Below are 21582 nucleotides of genomic sequence, written 5' to 3'. Positions count from 1 at the left end.
TCTGCATATAAGTTAAATAAGCAGGGTGACAATATACATCCTTGTCGTACTCCTTTCCCAATTTTGAACCAATCGGTTGTTCCATGTCTGGTTCTTACTGTTGCTTCTTGACCCTCGTACAGGTTTCTCAGGAGACAGGTAAGGTGGTCTGGTACTCCCATCACTTTCAGAATTTGCCACAGTTTGTTGTGATCCACACAATCAAAGGCTTTAGCGTAGTCAATGAAGCAGAAATAGACGTTTTTCTGGAATTCTCTTGCTTTCTCCATGATCCAGCGAATGTTGGCGATTTGATCTCTAGTTCCTCTGCCTCTTCGAAACCCAGCTTGTACTTCCGGTAGTTCTCGGTTCGCATACTGCTGAAGCCTAGCTTGTAGGATTTTGAGCATCACCTTGCTGGCATGTGAAATGAGCGCAATGGTGCGGTAGTTTGAACACTCTTTGGCGTTGCCCTTCTTTGGAATTGGAATGTAAACTGACCTTTTCCTGTCTTGTGGCCACTGTTGAGTGTTCCAGATTTGTTGGCATATTGAATGCAGCACTTTAACAGCATCATCTTTTAGGATTTTAAATAGCTCAGCTGGAATACTGTCATCTCCGCTAGCTTTGTTGTTACTAATGCTTCCTAAGGCCCACTTGACTTCACTCTCTAGGATGTCCGGCTCAAGTTCAGTGACCGCACTATCATGGCTATCAGGGACATTCAGATCTTTCCTGTATAGTTCTTCTGTGTATTCTTGCCACCTCTTCTTAATCTCATCTGCTTCTGTTAGGTCCCTGCCTTCTTTGTCCTTTATCATGCCCGTCTTTGCACAAAACGTTCCCTTGAGATCTCCAATTTTCTTGAAGAGATCTCTAGTCTTTCCCATTCTGTTGTTTTCCTCGATTTCTTTGCACTGTTCATTTAAGAAGGCCTTCTTGTCTCTCCTTGCTATTCTCTGGAACTCTGCGTTCAGTTGGGTATATCTTCCCCTTTCTCCCTTGCTTTTCGCTTCCCTTCTTTCCTCAGCTACTTGTAAAGCCTCATCAGACAGCCACTTGGCTTTCTTGCATTTCTTTTTCTTTGGGATGGATTTCGTTGCTGCCTCCTGAACAATGTTACGGACCTCCGTCCATAGTTCCTCAGGCACTCTGTCTATCAGGTCTAATCCCTGAAATCTATTCCTCACCTCCACTGTATATTCATCAGGGATATGATTTAGGTCATACCTGAACGGTTTAGTGGTTTTCCCGACGTTCTTCAATTTAAGCCGAAATTTTGCAAGAAGCAGCTCATGATCTGAGCCACAGTCAGCTCCAGGTCTTGTTTTTACTGACTGTATGGAGCTTGTCCATCTTTGGCTGCAAAGGACATAATCAATCTGATTTCGATATTGACCATCTGGTGACGTCTATGTGTAGAGTTGCGTCTTGTGCTGTTGGAAAAGAGTGTTTGCTATGATCAGCATGTTCTCTTGGCAAAACTCTATTAGCTTTTGTCCTGCTTCATTTTGTACACCAAGGCCATGCCTGCCTGTTATCCCGGTGATTTCTTGACTTCCTACTTTAGCATTCCAATCCCCTATGATGAAGAGGACATCTTTTTTTGGTGTTAGTTCTAGAAGGTGTTGTAGGTCTTCATAGAACCGATCAACCTCAGCTTCTTCGGCCTCAGTGGTTGGGGCATAGACTTGAATTACTGTGATGTTGAATGGTTTGCCTTGGATTCGTACTGAGATCATTCTATCATTTTTAAGATTGTACCCCAGTACTGCTTTTCCCACCCTTTTGTTGACTATGAGTGCTACTCCATTTCTTCTAAGGGATTCTTGCCCACAATAGTAGATATGATGGTCACCTGAATTAAATTCGCCCATGCCTGTCCATTTTAGTTCGCTGATTCCCAAGGTGTCGATGTTCAGTCTTGCCATCTCATGTTTGACCACCTCCAGCTTACCTTGATTCATTGATCTGACATTCCAGGTTCCTAAACAATATTGTTCTTTACAGCATCGGATTTTCTTTTCACCACCACACACATCCACAGCTGAGTGTCCTTTCGGCTTTGGCCCAGCCGCTTCACTCTTTCTGGCGCTACTTGGAAATACCCTCTCATCTTCCCCAGTAGCATATTGGACACCTTCCGACCTGAGGGGCTCATCTTCCGGCGTCATCTCTTTTAGCCTTGTGATACGTTCCATAGGGTTTTCTTGGCAAGAATACTGGAGTGGGTTGCCATTTCCTTCTCCAGTGGACCACATTTTGTCAGAACTCTCTGCCATGACCTGTCCGTCTTGGGTGGCCCTGCACGGCATAGCTTATGGCTTCACTGAGTTACGCAAGCCCCTTCGCCACAACAAGGCAGTGATCCATGAAGGGGTAGCAAACACTACAGCATCGCTACTCTGTAAGAGAAGCTCTCTGGTTAATGTCTTCTTTGCCAATTTGAGCAGTTTACGGAAATGAAGATTGAAACTTGTTTGCCTGCAGTAATAAGAGCTGTTGCCGTAATATTGAGGGTCTTTCAAGGGAGTGGCTCAAAAGCTTTATCTCTGGGGTCCTCAGCAGGAGTTTGTAGTAGAGATGTGAAGGCCAGAAAAATTCAGAAAAAAAAGTTTTTTCCAATTTTTTTCCAAGGACCATTTTTGTTTTTTCTGAAATTTAACAGTTTTGAATTATGAAATATTTTCTTTTAGAATTTAAGACAAGGTGTTTATATATAGTTACCCAGCCTTTACTCCCCCCAAAATTATTTATAAAAACTATGTAATAAGAATACTTCTCTAGAAAGACTAGAGATGTAAAATGTTTGGAAATAATGAAGCCAAGGGGACAGTGTTTTTAAGTCCTCTCTAAGATTCCCAACATAGTTATTTCTTCTATTCCTTATTAAAATTATTGATCTAATGTATGTTTTGCTGGTAGACATTTAGGGATGCTCCCAGTCTTGCTCAGTTTCTCAACATGTGAGTAGTCACCATATCATGATATGGGAGAAAATGTGAGTTCTTGACAGTTTGGATTTTGTTCTACAGGGTCCTGTGTTTCTGGGCTTTGTTCTGGTTAGATGCTGTAGCAGTCAATTAATGTAGTTCTAATCTAAAACCCACATGTGAAAAAAACATTGTAGCTTATCCCCCCACTGTCACCTGATGTGACGGAACAGCATGTGGATATCCCACCTACGTTTCTTAAAAAAAAAAAAACTTTGCGTGTTGGGTCTATTGAACTCACTGCCATGGTTTTTAATACAGTTCTCAATTAGACCTCACCACTAAGGAATGCTGTCTCATATATAAAACCCTTTAATTTTTGCTGCTAGAATAAACCCTCTCTACATAAAAGAATCAGCCTGGCTTCTATGGCGCAGGCCTGGGATTGATACTACCACTAGAGACCACCTTTCAAAATGAACAAAAAAATAAATGTTTATTAACAGAATTCGTTTACAAACGTCAATAAAATGTCACTCTTCAAATAATAGGTTGAGATTGCTTAAAGATTCTTAAATATGATTGCTTACCATTCCTAAGAGTCTTTCCCAGCTAAACAAAATCTCAGTAGCTTTTCCTTCAGATCAGATTTCTCTAAGCTCCACCCCACAAACAGGAGCAAGTTTAGGAATTTCCCTAAACTTCCTTATAAATAGGAACAGATGTTGTACACCAGTCTTCCTGTGCCTCCAGTTCTTCCTTCTTCTTCTGGGCTCTAGGATGCTTCAGATGTTTCAGGGACTACTTGCTGATGTTCCCTCTGGTCAGATATTATTAATATATTAAACAAAAATATGTTATGTATATCTTGGTTAGCTCATAAAATTATCATGTTTGGTATATTAAATTTAAAAGTATAATTTAAATGTAATAATTTAAACTATAATTTAAATATAATTTAATAATAATAAACAGACAATAATTACAAATTTACTAATAAGTTTACTTTTAAAACTTTTTAAATATAATGATAGTTTAGTGAGCAAACCAAGTTATACATAATATAACTTTAGGAACATAAAGACTGCTTTTATGTTCCTAAATCAGCCCTCCCGAACCTGGTGCCCTACAGATGTTTTAGACTACAGTGCCCAGCATTTCTGACTATTGGCCATACTGCCTGAGGCTGATGGGGCACCAGTATCTGGAGGGCACCAAGTTGAGGAAGACTGTCCTAAAAAAACAGTACCTTTAAATCTGTAAGGAGCACTAACACCCCCGCCCCCAGTATTGCTTATTTTTCCATTTTCCCCCAAATTTCCTTTTTTTTCCTGAAACCACCCAGAAAAAAAACATGTTTTTCCCCATGGCCTCCAAAATTCTGGAAATTTTATATCTCTACTCTTAGTGCTCCCCCTAGCAGAGTGTGGCTTCCAGATTTGGGATGGGGAAGGTACCACTGGGTGCCCTGCTATTTCTCTCCCCTTCCCCCAATACCCTGGTCAGTCGCTTGCTCTCCCCCCCCCAAAAAAAAAATCAGGTGGCAGCAGGAAGGGAACAAGCAGGTCCCTTCCCTTCTTTTTTAAAAAAACATTTTACAGAGGTTGTCAGAGCAAAGCTCTAGTGCACCCAGCAACTGCTGTACAATGTTTGTGGGGAAAAGGTAGGAAAAGGGAATAATTTGTTTCCCTTTCTCCCCAGTCTTCTCCTTCTTTACCAGCGGTGGAAGCACTGGCTGGGCGCAGGGAGCCAAACAACACCAAGGCAGGCAGCAGGGCAAAGCTTAGCCTGTAAAGGAGAGCTCTGTTTCTGTTAGTCAAGCCAATATGTTCCCCAGAGTAGAGAGGGCTGTGCAGCCCAAAAGGCAGCAAGCTGATTGGTTCAGCTTGCTGCCACTGTCACACTTGGGAAAGTACTATTATTTAAAATGGTGTGCATTTCTAGTCTGGACTCACTGAAGTAGTGCTTTCCTTTACTGCATGCCAAACCTTACCCTGGTGCTATTGCTGCCTGTCAGTGGAGGATGTTTGGGGGAAATCCCGGACCACAGGTCCCTGGACCTATATCATGCAGTCCAGGCCTAGTGGTGCCACTATCCCAGCAGCTTTTGAAAGCAGCCTAAAGAGCAACATCTTCAACGTGGGAATTTGGGGAGCATCCTCTGATACAACAAAGGCTTTCGTTAGGAGAAAATGAGGGAAATTCTGGAGTATGCACACTTGATCTTGGCATCAGTATTGATGGGTACTGTGGGGCCAGTAGGCCATTTGTGCATTTCTTGGGCTCCTGTTAGGACTAATCAGAGTGGCTGCATCCTCCATAAATGTTGTGACTAATTCTGGCAGGAAAGTTGGCCAACTTATGCAGATTAGGGTGCAGTCCTATCTGGATGCCTGTTAGCCTCTAAACCTGGAGGCCGATGGGCATCCTATGCAGAATGGGAAGAGCGCTGAGGCAATCTTTGCCTCTGCACTCCTCCTGCTCTGTATTTTAGCTAGATGGGCTTTTTCACCTGTCTAGCTGAGGCATTGGGGAGGGGAAGGCTGGGGAGGCTGGAGGATTCCTCGTAAAATTGTCTCCTCAGTCCAGTCCCCTTCCCACCCATTGGAACGCCCCCTTTACCTCCCTTCCATGGTTGCTTATTTGTCCTCGGAAAGGCAGCTGGCATGGTTCTCTCCACACCTGCTGTGACAGGGAGGGGAGCTTGGACTGCTGGGTCCGAGGTTGGAGCACTCCCTCAGACCTCGCATCCAGGAGTTCGAACTATTCTGTGGCACCAGATACACTGTCTAAGGGCCATAGGATTGCCTCCTTATACTAGTCTACTAAATTAGTAGCCTGTCATTTCCATAGCTGTTAGCCAAGTAGGCTGCCTTCAGTGACAACTCCCCAGAACCATATAGAAGACAGGACTTTGGAGGAAAAAAAAACATGATGCCAGTAGCAGATAGTTCAGATACACAACATATTTACAATGGATTCATGCACCCTGCCGAGTCATTAGAGAAGAAAGCATCTCACTTACAATGGGGGCAGAACTTTGACACACCTTGTACAACGCAAATGATCTCTTTGAGGCAAGCTCCTTTGACTTCTGCTCCTGCAAAGCAAGCCATAATTCTCTAGCAAACTCTGAGGAATGGGGCTGACTTTGCCTCCAGGCTTAATTTTTTAATCCCGCTGAGAAAAGCATTTACTTTTTCAACTCAATTCTTCTTACTACACTATATCATTTACTGGTTTGACTTTTTTTCTAACAAATGCATATAAATGTACATTTTTTCTGGTGTTTGCCTACCCATTTAGGTATGCAACATCCTTTTCAGAGTATCTATAAAACAAAAGCATCCTTTTCCAGATATATCCTTGAGTGCCATTTCCAGTGCAGCAGGGATGTAAATTGCTCAAAGTGGGAACTAGTCATACTGTTTGCAAATTTAACTTCTACGCATAATAACCCAAGTCCAGTGCTTATTGGTGTATTGGGGCTAAAATCTGAAATTGATTTTTTGAACACTAGTGCAATAATAGATGTAAAATCTATTTTAGATATAGTATTATTTTGCAAGCACTCTCATGGTAAAAATAGGCCACTGTTCATATTGATTTACATTGTAACTCTATATTAAGTTAAATTTTGAGAAAATATTTATTTATTTGATTTATACCCTGCCTTTCTACCAAAATGTGGCACTCAAGGCAGCTGCACGGGAGAGGAGAAACCTGACCTCACTTTTAAGGTTTTAGGTTTTAAGACTGGATTTTTGTTAGATTGATAGAAGCAATGTTTTTGTATTTGCCAAACAAAAATCACAGATGATGAGTTCAGTTTCTGCATAATGCTCTCAGAAGAGAAATGTGTCTGTTCAGGCTTCTGTAGTTCTGCTTAGGTATTTGAACATTTCAAAGAGCAGCAGGACCCAACCATTACATATGCATAGAAAATATGTGCGTGTTGCTAAAGTTTCAGGGTGCTTAACAATAAATATAAAAACCCAATAAAAGTTCTATCAACTAAACAGAAAACAAAACCAAAAAGGAACCTGAGATGACCACTTCTAATTTTGGGGCAGGCAGGAGCACTAAATTATAAAAGCAATTAAATGCCATTAAATGTTCACAAGAACAGGACAGATTTCACCGGATGCCTAAAGGATAGCAACGGAAGTGATGTGACCCAAGGGAAGTTCACAATTTGCGTGACATCAGAAAAAAGGACCTTCCTCTAGTAGCTACTGAGCCACAGATGGCAGAGGTATCCAGAGAAGGACTTCCAAAGAAGATTGGGCATGTTCATGTTGAAGAAGCTACCCTGGTTCCAAGCCATTTAGGGTTTTAAAGGCAAAGACCACCACCTTGAATCAGGTCCAGAAACAGACTTCTCATCACACTATGAGGGAACAAATGATGGAGCTAGCCCTACCCCTGGCATGCCCTGTGCTAACAGCGTGGAATAGCAAGGGTCGTTTCTTGAAAATTCCATCAAAGGGACAGGCATTTAGCTAGCAAGACAATGATATACTGTTAGGATAGCAGAAGGATGCCAAAAAGCCAAAAGCAAAGGGGTAGATGAAATTTGTTTTATTCAGTGATAAAAAATCCCTATGCGTTTCGGACCACACACAGGCCCTTCTTCAGGGCAATACAGTGTACAATACTTATAGACTTACTATAAAGTAACATAGTATACTGTGTTCAACGTTATATATCACATCAATAATGCAAATATGTCACCATGCAAAGATATAAAAAGCTGTAAAACATAAAGAAAGGCTGAAAATATACAAACTGTGAACAAACATTAACATCTTGGAGATAAACTGACTGACTTCGTATAATGTAAAAGTGTTGCTTGCTCTTCAGATGCCAATCTCCTATCCTATGTCTCGGAGGAAAAACTAGTTATTTAAATACACACAGCCTAATTAAAAACAGCTGTATTTCAAAGAAGTGTTGCAAGGTTGAATAGCAGAAAGCTAGCAAATGGCCTGCCTTTGGCTCTCCCCAGTCATCACCTAGCAGCAGGCATTCCGGTAGCTTGCAGAACAGAAGGAGAGAAGAGAAACAGAGCTTTCAGTATGATCTGCATAATGCCTATTTTGTATTTAGTTCATCTAGCTGTAAAACTGATTGCATTTTGTTCTGTAGATATTTTATACAGTTCTGTTCAATTTAATTTGTTTTGGTGATGACAAAAGTAGAGGGACATATTTAAACCAGGGATGGGGAACCCCTGCCCTTATCTCTGGAGATAAGGGATTTCCCCTCCTCCTTCCCATACTGCAAGTGAGGACTTTAAAAGCCCAATTTCAGTGTGGGAGGCATGGGGGGGGGGAGTTACAGTTGGGGAGAGAAAGACTAACCTACCCCTTCCCAACCTTGTGACCCCCTCAAAAAATCACCCCTCGCCCATTTAATGTAGGCTTTTTCAAAGCCTTATTACAGGATAGAGGTCCTTCGGGGGGGGGGGCGCGCTGCTGGGGAGAGAAGGTTTAACCCTCCCCAACCCTGCAACCCCTCCCCCCCAATCAGGCTTTAGAAAAGTCTCCATTACCACTGATGGAGGCTTTTAAAAACCCCTGATTGCAATGGGGAAAGGGTGATGTGAGTTAATAGGGTCTCAGCAATCATGTTTAGAGCCACATGCCAGTAGTGGGTTGGCCCCACCCTCTTTGCAGCCATTCCCATTGCTGACATGGTGGCCCCCATCATGCTTGCTCAGAATCAACTCAGCCCTCCCAAGGTTCCCCACCCTGATTTAAACAGTAAAGGTTTAGGAGATCATGGAACAAAAATCAGCCACAAAAGAATGTATACCAATATTCAATGGGTATTTTAAATAATAAGGAGCAATTATTTAGGTTTGAGCTTCGGCTGTTGGGTGGTATAGAAATAGATAGATAGATAAATAGATAGGTTGTTTTACAGCTGCCAGAGTAAAAGTTGCCAGAATTTGGATTTTCTCACTTTCATTGGACTAAAACAATTCTAATTTCTGTTAAATTGAGCAATATATCCCATATAATATATACAGTTGGCAGTATCTTCTACTTCCTCCTCCCCACAAAAACAATGGCACACATTTCTGTACTGCTGAAGGTATTATATTGCAAATACAAAAGGTCTAGGGCTCCTCTTAGAGTAAACTTCGATAGATCAATTAAATAATTTTCCAGGTAATAGAATGTCATTGTTGCATTCTAGGTTATGATTTTAACTGCCAATGAATACAAATCTTTGTCTTCAGATAAAGCTTTCATTCTACCAATTTTTCATTTGATAGCTTATCTTTTTCTTTTGTTACAGGAAATGTACAAGAGATCATATCAATATTTATAATTTGATATTGACTTTCTGATCAAAGTATGAAAACTCTCTATTTAGAATATGCATTTTTGTTCTGTGCAGATTAATGTAAGAGTTACCACAATGGATGCAGAGCTGGAATTTGCCATCCAACCCAACACAACAGGAAAGCAGCTTTTTGATCAGGTAAGCTTTTTACTTTGGCCTACTTCACATGTAACAAACCATGGTTTGTTTGAAGAATGAACAGGTACGGACTTTGGACCCATGTGCTCCTGCCACCTTTTTGCATGAGGGGAAAGCCTTTTGATGACAGTCTGCAACAAATCACATTTTTATAATAGAGCAAAATGTGGCTTGTTCAAACCATCTTGTTCACAGATTCTTCACAAACCAGGATGTCAAATCAGAAACTATAGTTTAACCAACACAAACAAAACAAGGAACTGTTTGTTTGTTGTGACCAGAGGCTTCTTATATCTTACCTCACACATGAAGGATGTGGGAAAGGGTAGGAGCAAGAGCATTAGCCCAAAGTTCATGCCTGATCAGCATAATGACCAGCTATAGTTTGCCTTTACCTCTGAATCAGGTTTATCTAGAATAATCACTGCTGTAGTAGACAAAGTGCTATAACAGTACAAACTGTTGTATTTCAAAGCATGCCACATTTTCTAAATGATCAGTGTGGGAAGCATCTTGAGAGAATCTTTTGGACCAGGCCCTAATTACTGCAGATTTGGAGAAATATTTTGAGAACTGAGATATTCTTGGTAATTTGGTAACAGTGTTTCAGTAGGAGTCTGCACATTCAGAAAACAAGATTTGGAAAACAGCCTGATTCGGCTTGGATGTCTTTGGAGTCCACCCGCTTCAGCTTGGGTCCAGATACTAATCTTCTTGTCAGCAATCCAAATCTTCATGTCTCCTATTGAATGTTACTGGAAATCAACAAACAGCTATAAGTTTTTTTTATTTTAGAAATAGATGACATTTGCAGGCACAGTAGCACCTTATGAGGGGATTACCTCTGCCAAATTTCAAACAAATAGGTACAGAGGTTTTTGTGCTAAACACCTTTAAATTTAGATTTTTTTTCAGGGAACTGGCAATAACTTCTTTATTTTTTGGCAGATAAAATAAAATAATTGGATGAGAATTGCAGGGATAGCTGCCCCTTCTGAGGGGATCAAGCCTGCCAAGTTTCAGATTAATAGATTTAGGAGTTTTTGTGCAAGATCAGCCATTACAGGTTGGGGGTTTCCCAAAAAAGATGTGCCTATGTTTTTTTTTATGGACAATTGTTATGAAAATGGCCTACAGCATAGAGATGTCCCTAGTTAAGAAACCTGTAAAATTTTAGACAGATTGGTGCAGTGTTTTGTGCGTAAGGGAAGTGCTTAGATTCAGGTGCGGTAAGTGATCCAAGTTTTTTTTGGGAGTTTGTATGACAATAACATATGTAATAGAGGTGTCCTTAGGCAAGAAACCTGCAGCATTTCCTATGGATGAATGCAGGGGCCAGGGAGTTTTGATGAATGAAAAACAGTTTAAGGCTTTTTTTTGTTTCTGCTCAATTGGCACCAAAGTAATAGAAAGTGGAATAGGTCATGGGTGGATGATGGGTGTGGAGCATACAGCGTCAGAAGAAATTGAACATCCAGGATGTTCCAAGCCAGCACCCAAGCCTACACCTCCCCAGGTCCTACAGACTCCACCAAAAGTCTTTTAACTTTCCTGCTCTTGGGTGATAGAACTAGCAAAGAGCACTGAACACTGACTGGATCAGTCCTGTGAGATGTTACTTCAACATCCCTCCCCCAAAGCCCTGGGATTGGAGAGCCCTGGTGAAGGCATTCACTGTGATTAGAAGCTAGAGCTGCCGGTCACAAAACTACACTCCCTCCTCTCTTCCTCTCCCAACCCTGGTATTTTCCTTTTATGGAGAGCTGGGGTGCAGGGGGTGTATCCAGTTTTGGAGACACACTGTCTGTGCTCTGCTTTGGAGGAGCCCCGCTTCAATTCAGGCATCTCCCGAAACTGTCTGAATCAGCCTGGTTTGGGTTTTGGCACACCCCGATTTTTCATTGCTGTGGTCTGCTTATTTTGAATTAAACCAAGGAAAAATAGTGACCAAGTTGTGTGCCATTGTATTAGCTACCTTAAGGAAAACCTGAAAATTAGTGGATTTAGTTTAGCTATTCTGGTTTGCCAAGTTCATAGCTTTATATGTTTATAGAGTGTAAGGTTTTCTTTCATGGATATGTAATCAAGGCAGTGGTGAATGCTTCCCTCAAGGAGGGAGCAATGCCATCAGCCCTCAAGGAAGTGGTGATAAGACCACTGTTAAAGAAGCACTCAGTCTGTTTCCCACCTCCCAGCTGAGCAGAGCAGAGGAAGTTGCTCCAGCATGTTCCAGGGACTACAGAAGCAAGCAAACTCCCAGAGAGCGAGTGACCAGAGCGAGCAAACGGGGGGAGCAAACAGGAGTTGGCCAGGGGAGTTGCAGTGGTAGAGGAGACAGAGGAAAAGAGGTAAATGGGCTGCAGGAAGCCCAGGGGACTGTCCTTTTTCCTTTTGAGTGGCTGTGAGCTCACCAGGTGGTAGAAGAGACAAAGGAGACAGAGGCAAAGAGATAAGTGGGCTGCAGGAAGCCCAGGGACTGCCCTTTATTCTTCTGAGTGGCTGTGAGGTCACCAGGTGCTCCTGAGAGCTCCAACTGAATTGGGTGTGTGTGGCCTGAGTACTCCCAGCAGCTGTGGGCAGGAAGCTGCAGTCTGTTTCCTGCCTCCCAGCTGAGCAGATGAAGCTGCTCCAGCTGGTCCAGGGACTACAGAAGCAAGCAAGCTCCCAGAGAGCGAGCAACCAGAGCGAGCGAACAGGGGGAGCAAACAGGAGTTGGCCAGGGGAGTAGCAGTGGCAGAGGAGACAAAGGAGACAGAGGCAAAGAGTGGGACTCTGCTTTTAACCTCTAGTGAGTAGAGGAGCAGGCACAGGCTAGTCTAGAACAATCACAAAGCTAGACACAAAAAGGGAAAAGAGACTATGGAAGGAGAAGGACAAGACTCTCCAGTGGTGGTAACCTGCAAGGTTTGAGCAGTGTTTGTTTTCTTGCCTGAGAACAACACGGCCTACACCTGCAACAAGTGCAAGTTGATCACGCTGCTGGAAGAAAAAGTAAGAGGACTGGAGTCAGACTTTGAAGCTTTGGGAAGGAAATTCAAGAACTTTAGGGCCCAGATAGTTTTCTCATCCATCCTTCCAGTAGTTAGAAGAGGGATAGAAAGGGAAAGAAAAATACTCCAGGTGAATGACTGGCTACCAAGGTGGTGCCGGCATGAGAGATTTGGATTCTGGGACCACGGGCTATACTTCTTGGAAAATGGGCTGTTGGCTAGGGATGGGTTGCACCTCACAAAGGCTGGGAAGAATGTGTTTGGCCACAGCATGAAGAACTTCATCAGGAGGGCTTTAAACTGAATCCTACGGGGAAGGGAGATGTAATGTTGGGGGTAACAATGGACGAAGGCTCATGCACCACAATGGAGAGAACAGCTCTGATAGCGCCCAATAATAGTCTTCGGACACATGTAGGAAGAAAGCCAGACTATGAAGCACATGGTCTTCAATGTCTATATACTAATGCCCAGAGTATGGGAAACAAACAGAACGAACTTGAACTCTTAATACAGGAGGGAAATTATGACTTGATAGGTATAACTGAGACTTGGTGGGATGACTCTCATGACTGGAATACAGCAATTGAAGGATATAACTTGTTCAAAAAGAACAGAAGGAACAGAAAGGGAGGTGGGGTTGCACTGTATGTGAAAAATACATATCTCTGCACAGAAATACAGGAGGATGAGCTTGATAGCCCCATCGAGAGCATCTGGATCAAAATAAATGGAGCAAAGAATAAAAGGAACCTGGTGGTCGGAGTCTACTACCGGCCACCCAACCAAGGAGAAGATGAGGATGAAACTTTTGAAAAGCAAATAGCCAATGTTTTAAGGAAGCATGATGTAGTAGTAATGGGGGACTTCAATTTCCCCGATATTTGTTGGGAGACAAATTCTGCAAAACATGGCCCCTCCAGGAAATTCCTGACTTGTGTGGCGGATAACTTCCTCCTACAGAAAGTAGAGGAAGGAACTAGAGGATCGGCTATCCTTGACTTGATCCTAACCAACACAGATGACTTAGTGGATAAAGTAGCAGTTACAGGAACTCTGGGGGAAAGTGACCATGTTGCACTTGAGTTCTTGGTTCTAAGGGAAGCAAGAGCCGAGTGTAGTCAAACACGTACCCTAGATTTTAGGAAAGCTGATTTTCATAAACTAAGAACAATGATCAGTAAGGTCCTATGGAAAGCAACACTAACGAGAAAAGGAGTCCAAGATGGGTGGGAGCTTTTAAAAAAGGAAATTCTCAAGGCACAATCACAAACAATTCCAACAAGAAGAAAAGGTGGAAGACAACAGAAGAAGCCAATGTGGCTTCACAAAAAGCTTAGAGATGACCTCAAAACAAAAAAGGACACATATAGGAAGTGGAAAGAAGGCCAAGTAACAAAGGAAGAGTACAGGCAGGTAGCACAGAATTGCAGGGATGGCGTCAGGAAGGCTAAAGCTGAGAACGAGCTGAGATTAGCGAGGGATGCTAAAAACAACAAAAAGGCTTTCTTCAGATACGTGCATAGTAAGAGGCAGAGGAAAGAAATGGTTGTTCAGCTATTAAATAAAGATGGAAGAATGATAACAGATGACAAAGAAAAAGCAGAGGTGCTCAATTCCTACTTTGGCTCAGTCTTCTCCCAAAAGAGGGTCTATGACCGCCCTGGCAAAGGCGAAGTACAGGCTGAAGGGGCAGGATAGCAGCTTGAGATCGATAGGCATATGGTCAAGGAACACCTAATTACTTTGAATGAGTTCAAATCTCCAGGGCCAGATGAACTGCATCCTAGAGTAATAAAGGAACTGGCAGAAGAACTCTCAGAACTACTGTCTATTATGGAGAACAGGGGAAGTGCCTGATGACTGGAGGAGGGCTAATGTTGTCCCTATCTTCAAAAAGGGTAAAAAGGAGGAACCTGGGAACTACAGACTAGTCAGTCTGACATCAATCCCTGGGAAAATTCTGGAGCAGATGATAAAGCAATCCATCTGGAAGCACCTTGAAAACATTGCCGTGATTACTCAAAGCCAACATGGATTTGTCAAGAACAAATTCTGCCAGACGAATCTGATCTCATTTTTTGCTCAAGTAACCTCCCTTGTGGACTGTGGGAATGCTGTGGACATAATATCCCTCGACTTCAGCAAAACTTTCGACAAAGTGCCCCATGATATCCTGATGAGCAAACTAGCTCCAAGTGGGCTAGATGAAACAACCGCCAGGTGGATCCACAGTTGGCTACAGAATGGGACTCAAAGAGTGCTTATCAATGGGACCTTCTCAAACTGGGGAGAGGTAACGAGAGGGGTACCTCAGGGCTCAGTCCTGGGCCCAGTGTTCTTCAACATTTTTATTAATGACTTGGAGGAGGAGGTGCAGGGAATGCTGATCAAATTTGCAGGTGACACAAAATTGGGCAGGATAGCTAAAACTTTGGAAGACAGAAACAAAATTCAAAGTGATCTTGATAGACTGGAGATAGAATTACAGGGGACCCCACATGACAGTGAGCAAGAGGCTGAAGGTCAGTCAAGCAGAGGCAATGAAACCAAGGCCTACACTCCTTGCTGCTTGGGATCGAAACCCGAGTAAGTTGTGAAGACCCATGAACTTGCCAGGTATGCTGCCTCCCAGGAGGATAGATTAGAGATGTGACTGAAGGGTTGCCTACACTCATAAAGCCCATTGATAGGTATCCCTTTCTTCTCATCCATGTGGGAACAAATGATACTGCCAAGTGGAGCTATGAAGAAATCATGTCAGATTTTGAAGCTTGGGAAGGAAACTCAAGAACTTTGGGGCCCAGATGGTTTTCTCATCCATCCTTCCAGTAGTTAGAAGAGGGATAGAAAGGGAAAGGAAAATACTCCGGGTGAATGACTGGCTATAAAGGTGGCGCCGACGCAACAGATTTGGATTCTGGGACCACAGGTTATATTTCCTGGAGGAATGACTGTTGGCAAGGGATGGTGGCACCTCACAAAGGATGGGAAGAATGTGTTTGGCCACAGCATGAAGAACATCAGCAGGAGGGCTTTAAACTGAATCCTACAGGGGAGGGAGACGTAGAGTTGGACGAAGTAAAAATGGACGAAAGCTCATGCACCACAACGGAGAGAACAGCTCTAATAGCACCCAATAATAGGCTTCAAAAACATGTAGGAAGAAAGCCAGACCATGAAGCACATGGTCTTCGATGTCTATATACTAATGCCCAGAGTATGGGAAACAAACAGAATGAACTTGAACTCTTAATACAGGAGGGAAATTATGACTTGATAGATGTAACTGGAACTTGGTGTGATGACTCCCATGACTGGAATACAGCAATTGAAAGATATAACTTGTTCAAAAAGAACAGAGGGAACAGAAAGGGAGGTGGAGTTGTACTATATGTGAAAAATATGTATCTCTGCACATAAATACAGGAGGATGAGCTTGATAGCCCCATCGAGAGCATCTGGATCAAAATAAATGAAGCAAAGAATAAAAGGAACATGGGGGTTGGAGTCTACTACCGGCCACCCAATCAAGGAGAAGATGATGAAACTTTTGAAAAGCAAATAGCCAGTGTTTCAAGGAAGCAAGATGTAGTAGTAGTGGGGGACTTCAATTTCCCTGATAACTGTTGGGAGACAAATTCTGCAAAATATGGCCCCTCCAAGAGATTCCTGACTTGTGTTATGGATAACTTCCTCCTACAGAAAGTAGAGGAAGGAACTAGAGGATTGGCTATCCTTGACTTGATCCTAACCAACAGAGATGACTTAGTGGATTAAGTAGCAGTTATGGGAACTCTGGGGGAAAGTGAACACATTGTACTTGAGTTCATGGTTCTAAAGGAAGCAAAAGTCGAGTGTAGCCAAACACGTACCTGGGATTTTAGGAAAGCCAGTTTTAATAAACTCAGAACAATGATAAGTAAGGTCCCATGGCAAGTGACTCTAATGAGAAAAGGAATCCAAGATGGGTGGGAGTTTTTAAAAAACGGAAATTCTCAAGGCACAATTACAAACTATTCCAACAAGAAAAAAAGGTGGAAGACAACCAAAGAAGCCAATGTGGCTTCACAACAAGCTTAGAGATGACCTCAAAACAAAAGGAACGGGCAGAAGAGCTCTCAGAACCACTGTCTATTATCTTTGAGAAATCATGGGGGACGGGTGAAATGCCAGATGACTGGAGGAGGGCTAATGTTGTCCCTATCTTCAAAAAGGAGGAACCTGGGAACTACAGACCAGTCAGTCTGACATCAGTCCCTGGGAAGATTCTGGAGCAGATGATAACGCAATCCATCTGTAAGCACCTTGAAAACAATGCAGTGATTACTCAAAGGCAACATGGATATGTCAAGAACAAATTCTGCCAGACAAATCTAATCTCATTTTTTGATCAGGTAACCGCCCTTGTGGACTGTGGGAATGCTGTGGACATCATATACCTCGATTTCAGCGAAGCTGTCGACAGAGTGCCCCATGACATCCTGATGAGAAAACTAGCTCAAAGTGGGCTAGATGAAACAACTATCAGGTGGATCCACAGTTGGCTACAGAATTGGACTCCAAGCGTGCTTATCAATGGGATCTTCCCAACTGGGGAGAGGTAATGAGCGGGGTACTGCAGGGCTCAGTCCTGGGCCCAGTGCTCTTCAACATTTTTATTAATGAGGAGGTGCAGGGAATGCTGATCAAATTTGCAGATTACACAAAATTGGGCGGGATAGCGAATACCCTGGAAGTCAGAAACAAAATTCAAAGTGATCTTGATAGGCTGGAGCACTGGGCAGAAAACAACCAAATGACATTGAATAGGGATAAATGCCAAGTTCTGCACCTAGGAAAAAGAAACCAAATGCACAGTTACAAGATGGGGGATACGTGGCTCAACAACACTACAAGCGAGAAGGATCTTGGAATTGTTGTCGATCACAAGCTGAATATGAGCCAACAATATGATGTGGCTGCAAAAAAGGCCAATGCTCTTTTGGGCTGCATTAATAGAAGCATAGCTTCCAAATCCCAGGAAGTACTAGTTCCCCCCTTCTCAGCACTGGTTAGGCCTCATCTGGAGTATTGTGTCCAGTTCTGGGCACCACACTTTAAGAAGGATGCAGAGAAACTGGAGAGGGTTCAGAGGAGGGCAACAAAGAAGATCAGGGGACTGGAACCAAAGCCCCGTGAGGAGAGACTGAAAGAACTGGGCATGTTTAGCTGTGAGAAGAGAAGACTGAGGGGAGATATGATAGTGCTCTTCATGTACTTGAAAGCTTGTCACAGAGAGGAAGGCCAGGATCTCTTCTCAATCATCCCAGAGTGCAGGACACGGAATCATGGGCTCAAGTGACAGGAAGCCAGGTTCCGGCTGAACATCAGGAAAAACTTCCTGACTGTTAGAGGAATATGACAGTGGAACCAATTACCTAGGGATGTAGTGGGATTCCCCACACTGGAGGCATTCAAGACGAGGATGGACAGCCATCTATCTGCCAGGGATGCTCTGAACTGGATTCCTGCATTGAGCAGGGGGTTGGACTCGATGGCCTTGTAGGCCCCTTCCAACCCTACTATTCTGTGATTCTATGATCCCTTGGATCCCTAAGTCTTGAACAACTTTTGTCCTGTCTCGAATCTGCCGTTTTGGGGCAAGGTGATTGAGCGGGTGGTGGCTTTGCAGTTGCAGGCGCACTTGGAAGAAGACAATTATCTGGATCCATTTCAATCGTGCTTCAGGCCTGGGCATGGGACAGAAATGACCTTGGTCGCCTTGGTGAATGATACAGGGAGGGCTCTGGGTAGGGGCAAATGCTCCTTCCTTGTTCTCCTTGATCTCTCAGCAGTTTTTGATACCATTGACCATGGTATCCTCCTGGACCACCTGGAGGGGTTGGGCATAGGAACACCATATTACGGTGGTTCCATTCCTTCCTCTCTGGCAGGTACCAGAGGGTAGCCCTTGGGAGGAGACTTCAGACCCTTGGCTGCTCACTTGCGGGGTGCCACAGGGTTCTGTTCTCTCCCCAATGTTATTTAACATCTATATGAAGCCACTGGGGGCTATCATCAGGAGGTTTGGGGTTCAGTGTCACCAATATGCAGATGACATGCAACTGTACCTCTCATTTAAATCATCGCCAAGGTTTGCTATAGAAACCCTGTCCAAGTGTCGGTGAGTGGCTGGATCGAAAGGACTAAGCTGAAACTGAACCCTGACAAAACCGAAGTACTTTTTGTGGGTGACAAGGGGAGGTTGGGGGATGTTGACCAGGGGTAGCTTCACCCCATTAAACACCAGAAGGACCAGGTCCGCAGTCTGGGGCTAATTTTAGACTCCCAGCTGTCCATGGAGGCTCAGGTGTCAGCTATGAGCCAGGTAGCGCTGTACCAACTCCATCTGACATGGCGGCTGTGCCCCTATCTCCCTAACCATCTTCTCCCATGAGTAGTTCATGCCCTGGTCTCCTCTCGCCTAGAATACTGTAATGTGCTGTGTGTGGGGTTACCCTTGAAGCCTGTTTGGAAGTTGCAGCTGGTGCAGAACGCGGTGGCCCGCCTGATTAAAGGCAGCCGCCGGCAAGATCACATCACTCCAGTGCTGAAGGAGTTGGACTGGTTACCAGTTGTTTTCCAGGCCAAATTCAAGGTGTAGGCATTGACCTTTAAAACCCTGTATGGTTCCGGCCCAATCTAAAGGAGTGCCTCCAACAACACAAGGGACGCCACTCAACGAGATCAGCCTCGGTAGGCTTTCTGTCTGTCCCTTCAGCCACGACAGCTAGGCTGGTGAGGACTAGGGAGAAGGCCTTTTCTGTGGTGGCCCCCACTCTGTGGAATTCCCTCCCTAGTGACCTCTACCATGCCCCCTCTTTGATGAGCTTCTCCCAGGCTTTAAAAACCTGGCTGTTCAGGTGGGCATTTCGGGTGGGTTAGTTTTTTTTAGAGCAGTGTTGTTTTGTTATGTTGCTTTGTTCGGTTCATTATGTAAATTCATTGTATTTTGTGTTATTAGTATTGTACGCTGCCTAGGGTGGCCGGGTAGCAGGTCAGATGGGCGGCTAATAAATCTAATAAATAAATAAATCAGACTTACCCTTCTGAGATTTCCTTGTTCTTAAAATAAAAGTCCATTCATATTGTGCTGCTGTAATTTAATTTTCAGGAGAATATCCTCTAGTTCAGTCTTCTCCAACCTGGTGCCTTCCAGATGTTTTGGACCTCAATTCCCATCAGCCCCAGCCAGTAGGGCTAATGATTAGGAATTCTGGGAGTTTTAGTCCAAACCTTCCAGAGTGGTATCATATTCAGAAGCTGGCTCTAGTTCAACACAGTAGTTTCCCAATGTGTTAAATATTTTATATTCTTATTTAAAACTAGCTCGGTATACTTGTTCCATAACTTTTCATGCATTTAGTTATTTTTTTTAAAAAATAGATAAGAACATATGTATTCAACATGTTTTCAAACTTGAAAAGTAAGATGTGGAGGAGAGATTGAATCTCTCATTGTAGATGCTGGCTTTCTATGCTGCTCAGATGACAACTGAACTGCACACTTGAAATACTACATTTCTATGGTTCCATCAATGCTAAGTGAACTTTTATTCATGGTGGAGAAAATGAATAGAGAGAATTCTCTCTCTCTCTCTCTCTCTCTCTCCCCTAATATTAGAACTGAGGTTCATCCAATGAAGTTGAATGGTGGGAAATTCAAGACAGGTGAAAGGAAGTATGTCTTTCCATGCACTTTGGTTTAAATTGTGGAATTTATTATGGCAAGATGTGATGGCTAGGAATGGGAACTTCAAGTCTGTATCAGTTTTGCATGTGCTCAGTTATAAGTCTGTTTGGTCTCGTTTTCCGTGATTTTTTTTAAAAACGTGAAAAATCACATCAAGACTTATGAACACACGGTTCCAAGCAGCATTGCCAGCTCCTAGTACACCCAGCCATGAATCCTTGGCTGCTAATTGTACATGTGCAAGTACTGGTGACCTGGCTTAAACAGTACACTGGCATCATGGAGTTGTGCACTAGTAAAGGCTTTTTCATGGGAAGCCCATTCTACATATTCAAAGTTTGGATGTTGCTACTTACAGCAAAATGGCTTGCCACTGTGTTACTTCTTGCCCTGAAACAGCCTTCCTCAACCTGATGCCCTCCAGATATTTTGGACCAACTCCCATCAGCCCCAGCCAGCATGGCCAATGGTCAGGAAAGCTGAGAGTTCTTATCCAAAATACCTTGAGAACACCTTGTTGGGGTAGGTTGCCCTACAAGAACTGCATTACTGTATTGTTGGTGAGCCACCTGCTGCTTCGGTAGTGCGTGGCCTTAATACCCTTCTCTTTGGCGGCACTTGAGATTCTCTTCCCAAGTTCTATCTTCCCTTGAGTCTGATTTGGCTTGGGTTTTTCTCCTTGAAGAAAGAGGCTAATCACAGAACATATGGATTTCTTTGATAATACAATTGAGATTTAATCATGACATTTTAATGTGATTAATATTGATGTACTTTTTTTTAAGGTTGTAAAAACAGTTGGCCTACGGGAAGTCTGGTTTTTTGGACTGCAGTATGTGGACAGCAAAGGATACTCAACTTGGTTGAAGTTGAATAAAAAGGTAATGTTTTATTTGTATTAAGTTCAAAATAATTTAAATTGATATAAAGATTCAATTGTGTATGGAGGGCTGTGATTTGTGAAGAAGTAATAATTGCAAAGTATAGTTTTTACTGAAGAAGTGATGCACTTTCATGTTGTGGTAGTTGTCTGTACATCTGAGTCATCCTCACTTTTGAATTTTTCTAATGTTTTTTCAATGGAGCCAGTGTTTTTAGTGCTAGATTTGCTGTACACTCTGAAGGTTATGTTGCAAACCCAGGTAATGTAGATACTAGATATGATGCCCTTTTTCTTTTCTTGGGTTTTGTGTTGGCCAACTGTAAAGAAGCCCTATTCTGAACTGAACTATTAAAATAAATTTCTGAAGTGTATGATCCCATTTCTACATGCTTTCCTTGGTTCACCCCCCCCTGACCCCAATGCATGGCATCCTATTTATATAGAAAACAAATTTAGCTTAAGTTTGAAATAATTTGTGGCTTCTGGATTTGGTTTCCTTGGGGTGTTGTTCAGTGATATTTGGTACTGTGATGGTGTGCCACATGAAGTACAATCGGAAGAGGGTAAATTA

At 43.0% G+C, this 21582-nt stretch overlaps 1 protein-coding gene across 3 annotated transcripts in view; it reads left to right on the top strand.

The window, feature by feature from the left end:
- Nucleotides 1-21582, top strand: part of RDX (radixin) — a 100665-nt gene that overhangs the window by 59449 nt on the left and 19634 nt on the right. For all 3 annotated transcript variants that reach the window (XM_084842764.1, XM_084842765.1, XM_084842763.1), the window contains 2 exons: nt 9321-9404; nt 20914-21009. In XM_084842764.1, the coding sequence (XP_084698890.1) occupies nt 9321-9404; nt 20914-21009 (180 nt within the window). The remainder of the gene's footprint in view (nt 1-9320; nt 9405-20913; nt 21010-21582) is intronic.

This window comes from Heloderma suspectum, chromosome 3 (genome assembly GCF_057233095.1).
Source record: "Heloderma suspectum isolate Gila_16-S chromosome 3, 16-S_ref, whole genome shotgun sequence".
Lineage (NCBI taxonomy): Eukaryota > Metazoa > Chordata > Lepidosauria > Squamata > Helodermatidae > Heloderma > Heloderma suspectum.
The sequence above is the reverse complement of the archived record's forward strand: the minus strand, read 5'-3'. Positions and strand labels throughout refer to the sequence as shown.